Source organism: Borostomias antarcticus, assembly GCF_949987555.1.
Source record: "Borostomias antarcticus genome assembly, chromosome: 3".
Classification (NCBI taxonomy): Eukaryota; Metazoa; Chordata; class Actinopteri; order Stomiiformes; family Stomiidae; genus Borostomias; species Borostomias antarcticus.
In genome coordinates, this window is record NC_140236.1 from 7,470,798 (window position 1) to 7,478,828 (window position 8,031).

At 41.8% G+C, this 8,031-nt stretch overlaps 1 protein-coding gene across 1 annotated transcript; it reads left to right on the plus strand.

Annotated features, from left to right (window-relative positions):
* Positions 1 to 1,520: 1,520 nt before the first annotated feature.
* alx3 (ALX homeobox 3) lies at positions 1,521 to 7,333 on the plus strand (the record flags this gene model as incomplete). The annotated part of the gene is made up of 4 exons (XM_084436352.1): positions 1,521 to 1,874; positions 6,027 to 6,295; positions 6,636 to 6,761; positions 6,959 to 7,333. The coding sequence occupies exons 1-4, from the start codon at positions 1,532 to 1,534 to the stop codon at positions 7,331 to 7,333; spliced, it is 1,113 nt and encodes a 370-aa protein (XP_084292478.1). The 5' UTR covers positions 1,521 to 1,531.
* Between the last annotated feature and the right edge of the window lie 698 nt (positions 7,334 to 8,031).

An 8,031-nucleotide genomic window follows, 5' to 3' on the forward strand; every position in this document is an offset into this window, starting at 1 on the left:
CCTATGTCAGACATGAGGCGTTTTAATAATTGCATTTTGACATGATCTATTTTAATAATTTCATTTGGACAACTCTTAGGTCTACCGACGCCTTGAAATTTTCGACAGATTTTACTTTCAACTTACTTTCGAAGTTGCATGGATAACGGTAGTTTATGCTCGTGCTCGATAATCCAAATGCAGAATAAGATTTTAGTATTAGGCTATCTTTTTTTTTTTTAAGAGACATACTTTAAAAATTTTAAAAAAATAAACTGTAGTAGCCTATAAAATCCCAAGGTGTAAAGATAAAGGCAACACGTTTATAAGTTCACAATTTTGCCTTGTCCAAAACGGAAGGAAACGAATAAATCAACTTTTATCTTAGGTTCTCATTATCACTTTTCCTTAAACCCCAGGTCGAGCTGTTTCAAATGTGCTGATCAATAATAGAAGCTAATGTCCTGTGATTAACAGCAGCCTACAGGATAAATCAAACATGAATCGAAAGCGTTTGCTGTTCATGCTTTAATGCGAGCGGTTGAACATAAAATTAGGTTACTGCATTATGGTAAAGACTTCTACACTAGGCCTGTAAGGTATGTAGGCTATTCATACATAGGCTTACGCTTTTTAAATTTATTTTTATATTTTGATTAGTGGTTTATCAAATGATTAATTGTCGCTGTAGATAGAGAAATGTTTGATAATACTGCACATTATTCGTGTTGGAATTAGGCCTAATTGATGGATGATTAGATTAGCCTATATTTTAGTAGACCACAGGTTCATTGTGCAAAATTAAAATGATTTCGTGTTGTCAATTGTGTTGGCCTGAGCACACATCTCCTGGCTGTTGCCTTCTGTATTCCAGTAAAAAAAAAAAAAAAAATACACAAAGGGCATTTTCTTTCTCGAGTGATAATGATTCGGAATTAAACCTATTCCGGATAATAACCAGTACACATTATATACATAGGCCTACTGTATGTGGCATGAAGGCGATGAAAGTTGCGATGGTTCAGCATTCCCTGCTCAAAGCAATGCAAACTGTCAGTGGTTGTCGGTGGTTTGATGTAGCCTACCCGTTTAATGTAGGCCTACTCACCAAACCACCGACAGTACCTGGATCATATTGTAGCCTAAAACCTGGGCCTGTTCAGGTTTGTGTTGGCTGTACGCAAAAAGAAAATGCTTGTCGTGCGTAAAATGTTCTCTCTACACCCGACTTTGTGATCTCTTGTTTTGATAACTAAATGAAGGAGGAATTAAATGGTTAATTGGAGGGACAGGAACTACACGTGATTGAATTCTTGGCGGATTATATCAGGCTGCTGTCCTCGCACCCCCCCCCCCTCTCTCTCTCTCCTTCTCCTCCTTCTCCTCCTCCTCCTCCTCCTCCTCCTCCTCCTCATCTGTTTCACGGGTCTTTGTTTCTGATCCTCGAAATCCCACCCACTTGAAATGAAGAGAAGAAAAAATTCACTCTCGCACGCTCACACAGGCGCTTTCACTAGGACCCAGGTCGTTAAACTGCATGCTGGACCATACGATGGAGACTGAAAGTTGTTTGTCTTTCTCTTCGCAGCCAAACAGGACAACGCCGGCAAACTCTCCGGGTTTGGAGCATGGTTCCGGCTCTTTCCTTCCCTGTGACGAGCTTCAGAAAACAACGCAACATATTCCTCTCCAGCACCGTCTCAGTCTTCGGGGGGATTTCTACAACTCCGCCATGGGAAGGTTTAACGACACTCCCGCGGACTTTACGCATGGCTCAGCTTCAGCAAACCCTCGCGCCTCGCCTTCCAAACACAAGTACATGGATAATAATAACCAAGATCAGAAAGGGTTATCAATATCCGGGAAGTCCTCGTTTTATGACAATAATACAGAAGGTAAGTGGGGATTTCATTCAAATCTACTTCTAAATATGACCATGATTACAGACAGATGCCATGGACATAATGGCAATAATAATAATAATAATAATAAACAATATAACACAAACACAGCAACAACAACAATAGCAATAATAAAAATAACAACAACAATAATAATAATAATAGTAGTAGTAGTAGTAGTAGTAGTAATAGTAATTGAACATTATTTGAACATGATTTTCTTCAATTGCTTCATATGATCATGCGAGTGAAAATATAGGCCTATACTAGACTTATATCTGAGAAATAAATGCATGGTCAATAATATTTAAGGTCTTGCCTGAAAACTTGATCTACTGTATATTCATAAAAATATTGTAGGCCTATATGTGATAGAATATAAGTCCATACAGCTGAATTCTATTCTATTATGGCCTATTCTATGGCTATGACGATGTCTGGTGAAGGCCTCGATTAGTCTCAGAAAAAGTCCCTTCAAGCTACTGAAAACATGATTGTAAATGGCTTTAAAGAGTGCCAAACCAAATAGTGCCAATCATGTTTAGGATTGTAAAAATGACAGTGGGTTTTCTTTGAAGAGCTATCCCCTCTTTTAGAAATCTTACACAAGCCCATTATCCATCATTTAAACAGCGGACGACTTGAATTTAGAAAAGAGCATTAACGCAATACAGACTTGTTGATTAACACGCCACAACAACAACAACAACAACAATAATAATGATAATAATAATAAAGAATAAACTTATTACAAGCCTATATGTGGGCCTTTATTGATCTGTGTCCATCACAGTTGGCGGCAGACACACTCTCAACATGATAAATATGTCAGCAAGTATTCTCTGCACTTGACACCGGCGATAGCAATTAGTTTTGATGTTAAGTGATGCGGGTTAAAGGTCAGTTCGGCAGCCGTCTGAGTAAATGATTAGTGTTGGCTATAGACCTTTACGCATTCAATTCCTGGTGCAGCTCGGTAGTCACCATTGTCAAAACTCTGCAAAGGCAATGAGTAAATTTAACATCAAGGAACTCCAGACATAGGATAGCCTATATCTACCCCACGAACCTAATCTTTTTATGAAAGTAGCCTAAGTAAATAAATATATACAATACATAGCCTACATACATATAGCCTAGTCATACATTGTTTTTGTTTTATCTCTAACAATTCAGAGAATTTAGAAAAAAATAAGAGATTGTGAAGTATTCGCATAAAAGTGAGACATCTCTCTTCACTTTTTATTTGGACAATAATGTATTTTCATTTTTCCACCAACCCAATGGATTATAGGCCTATAGGCCTATTCTAAATTATAAAAACAAAAAATATTTAAATATTGATTTGTGATTGAAAAGATCATTTTGATGGGGAAAAAAGCAAAAGAAAGATCTATATAGCCTATGAATGCCATGGCTTGAGACATTCAACACAGTTTGGATGGGGTGCTTCTATAAAGTTGTATGTTTATTGATGTTCGTAGTCTATCCTTCAATGTAGCGAAGGAAAATTTAATAAAGACTGGCGATATCTGTGACTAGAATAATATACATCAGTTTGATTCGTGTCCAAAGAAGACGCACTAGCGGAGAATCCTGTTGTTTCCAGTTCATTATTCACTATACAGTAATGTCATGCTTAGTTTCAATTTGTTCTTTGTAGGATTCTATTCACTTCCTGCAGTTTTGAATAATAAATAATAATAGATAAACACACACACACACACACACACAAATAAAAACATGTATATGTTTTAATTGATGTATTGTTGCCCAAATGGGATAAAGTACTATATGTATTTTAACATTCGTTCAAATAAATTAAATCAATATAAACAATTGTACTACTATTGACCTCATGATTAGAATACAGTTCTATATGAATCCTGTAACTTAGTTTAGTTTAATGAAGTTAAAATACACAAAGGAAACTTGTGTCTAACAACAATCATCAAGGATGAATACAAAGTTAAAAACGTATTTCTACTGTGGTCCTCACCAAAGCTTTGAAGCTTGGATATGGCAAAGTATGGTCGTCGTACATGAAGAGCAGTGTGGGAACTATGAAGAAGGTAAACCTGAGCAGCACTCCTATCTGTGTCAGAGTTGGGAATAGATGGAGTGTGTCCACACATAGCACTTCATTGCATGTGAGCATTTCGGAGCGCGCACACACACACACACACACACACACACACACACACACACACACACACACACACACACACACACACACACACACCTTCAAAGGCAGACATGTCTTCCTGTTTTGTCTATTGCTGAAGGCGTATGGTAGAAGGTAGAGGGAGTGTTTGAACATTATCTAAAGCAATACTAGTAAGAGAATTAATATTACAGTGACCTGGCGACATCGATGAAGTGAATACTGGATGTCTACAAGATTTTTTAAAAATCTATTCAGTATTTATTTTATTTAAAAAAAAATTGATTCGTTATTTGAAAACAATCATTTACAAGGGTTGACCTGTCAAATGTTGTGTGAATCATTTTACAGAATGGTAGATTAATTCGCTCATGATCCTTTGTCCCAGCAGCAGTAATAGAAGACCTTGGACTCTATAGTACTTCATGTACAGAACAAGAGGCCAGGAAGAGAACGGCTCAAATTACCTCTGTGGTGATGTCAGTTTACTGGAATAGCACGGTTCATGTTATACAGTCTACACACATATGTTCATTTCAACTTTATCTTGAATATGCATTTCGGTGTCTCCAATTCCAACTGGAGAGAGGATGTGGGTTTTTGACAGACTAAAAGCTACACTAGGGTGTCTCTCTTATGCGCGCACATTTTGACGAGAATTTTTTCTTCTTCTTTCTTTTCAACATGAACTATGGTGTGAGTTTGGAGCTAAATGGACATGAGGAGGATGTTATGTAGTGGTGAATTAATCTGTTTTGAGCTAACTGAATTATGAGGATGTTGAGGTACTGTTCTCATCAACTGTCCCCTGTGTGAGCCTGTTGATGGGACTGAGGAAAATAGATTCTCTTTAGAGACTCAGGGCTAGACACAATTAACAGCTAAAAGCTGCAATAGTGAACCGCCTGAAGTCAGTGTCTTGAGGGATTATATGGAAGGCGTCCAAATATGAGTAGATGTCTGGTGTTGTGAAATATAGGCTCCGTGTGCTGTATATTGTACATACAGTACTGCCATATTTCATAACAGTTAACTTATAGTTATATAAGTTATAGCTTTTCTCAAATGAACACTTTCATACAGCTACTGATCCCAATGCTCTTGCAGATTTTTTGTATTTTCGATTTCAGAACATATCATGCTCAGAAACCTATAATGAGTCGGTTTCACAGCTCTTTCACAAGCATTTTGGCTGAGGAACAACCTACTCTCAACATCACAAAGAATACTCATAGACAGAGAAATATGTCCCCAAAATGACCCATAACGTCACATCTGTGTGAACCCAACAAGGAAAACACATCAATGTTTGTTTCTTTTACTCATCAGTTCATGACCTTAATCTAAGGCAACTTGTCAAAACTAGGAGGGGGGGAAACAGTGGACCAACAGTGTGTTTTTAGAGAACAGGAATGTTGTGTCTGGACAAACCTGACGAAAACCATAACAGGATAAGCATAACTCAACAAAAATAAAAATAAAAAAGAGAGTTAACTGCAGATATGTGCCTCGTGCTCATCACACATGCTGGGATGTTTCTTTGCACCCACCTTGTGTTTGGGAGTTAGGAGAGGAGCCTTGAAACACAACATGGGAACAGATCGCTAGTTTTTAACCCAACTTCCGCTGCCTGGTCTTAGTCATGTCTCCTGAGTAAAGCCAAGCCTGCATATAGCTGTATCCTGTTTATCATCTCAATTACGACACTGCTTCTTACCAGTGTATGTAAACCACGGCCTTGATGTAGGCTGTATTGGCTTTGTACCTTTCCATGTCAATGTCACCACTGTTAGGTGTGTGCTGTGCGTGATTCACAGGGTAGTCTCATCTAGATTCTGAACTATTATTAAGTGGTTACAATCAGAACATATAGCCTATTCACAGAAATGACTATAAGAACTCTTGAGTGAACTTACAACAAATGATGCGTTGATTTCTTCCCCTCGTCCATCTCCTTCTCCGTTCCCTTCCCTCCTCTGCAGAGAAAGCTGCTCCGAAGCCCATGGGCTACCCTGTGATTGGCTCCGACTGCTGCATTAAGCTGAAGGAGCCGGCCAACGGTCTGCCGGGGGATTCCATCGCCGACTCCATCGACCTGTCGGGCAAGAACAAGAAGCGTCGTAACCGCACCACCTTCAGCACCTTCCAGCTGGAGGAGCTGGAGAAGGTGTTCCAGAAGACCCACTACCCTGACGTGTACGCCCGCGAACAGCTGGCCCTCAGGACTGAGCTCACAGAGGCCCGAGTGCAGGTAATCAATCAATCAATCAATCGATCAATCAATCAAAGCTTTATTTGTATAACGCATTTCATACCCAGAGGCAACACAATGCGCTTTACAGAGAACAAGGGAGGTGGGCATACGACCCCCTCTCTACATATTCCAGAGGCTACAGACCGGCGCGTAGGCCTGCTACAGTACAGTACTTTTCATACTTGCCGTACTGATACAAGTATAAGAAGCAGGACACGGGGCAGTAAGGGGCTTGTGAAGCTGAAACCGTGAAGTTGAAAACTGTAAAAGGGCTCAACTGTACTGTGAGGAAGAGCATAAACTAACATGGCGCCACTTTTCTCGACCCGTTCGGCAGGTGTGGTTCCAGAACCGCCGGGCAAAGTGGAGGAAGAGAGAGCGCTACGGGAAGATCCAGGAGGTGCGGAACCACTTCGCAGCTACATACGATATCTCTCTCCTCCCACGCCATGACACATACCAGGTACATGCCCACACGCCGGGCGCTGCTGGGGACTCTTTCACTGCCGATGCAGACATTACTTTTCCTTCACTCTCCTCCCTCTCCCTGAGGGGAAATTAGCAAGGGCACGTGCGCGCGGCAAGCATTTGTCCTTCCATCATGTGATGGGGACAGAAATGGGAATAAGCTCTGACCTTTCACCCTCTCCCCTCCCCTAGATGCAGAGCAGCCTGTGGCCGGGGGCGGGGTCCGGAGGCGGCGCGGTGGCCGGCGGGGGCTGTGTCCTGGGGGCCGCCGACGCCATGCCCTCCTCCTGCATGAGCCCCTACATGAACTCCCACCCCCACAGCAACCTGCCCGGCTTCATGGGCATGCCTACATCTCCCAGTCACCCCCACCACCCGCACCATTCCCACCACCACCCGCCTCACCACCCGGGCATCAACGGCCTCTACTCCCTCCACAGCTTCCCCGGGGGCCTGGGGGCCCACTCCTTCGAGCCAGGCCCAGAGACAGAGTACAAGCCCTCGGGTCTGGTGGCCTTGAGGATGAAGACCAAGGACCCTGGTAGCCTGCTCTCCTGGCCCACATGACCGTCGCGGAGCCCCCATACGCACAGACTGAGCCACATACTCGACGCAACACTCCGTTCATAAACAACCCTTAAGCCATGTACAATACAATGCGTACAAACCCTTCCGAGCATACCACTCAGATATTCTCACGAGCCATTCGTGTAATTTGCCACAGGCCTCCAGTGACCACATGACAGTTCCATTTAACCAAAATCTGATGAAAACAAGGGGTGCCAAAGTCAGTCTTACAGCATTATTGTGCACGCGCTGAGACCAAAGAACAGCAAAACAAATGTTATTTAAATATGTAAAAAACATGTAAATGCTACAATAATCCTTGTGTGATGCCTGTTGTACTTTATAGAATGTGACCAATAATAAAGACTTCCCTCTGTTATTGTCTATGATGCTTAAAGAAAGGTTTCTGTAGATGCCCCCATTCGCTTACAGAGCTATAATAATAGACAATAAGACGAACCAAAGTGGGCGTTTACACTTTTACACATGGCGGTGGTGTGTGAGCTGACAAAACCATCAGTACTATATGAGGCCAGTCTGTTTTGCGGCGTCGGGGGAGGAGAATACAGAGAGACTGTGCATGGGTCGTATAGCTGGCTTTGCTTCAAGCGGCCTTCAGTTGGCACCTTATTCATCAGGAGCGAGTGGCAGCCCCATTAATGAAAAACTAACTGGGTGACCGCACTCGACTATTGATG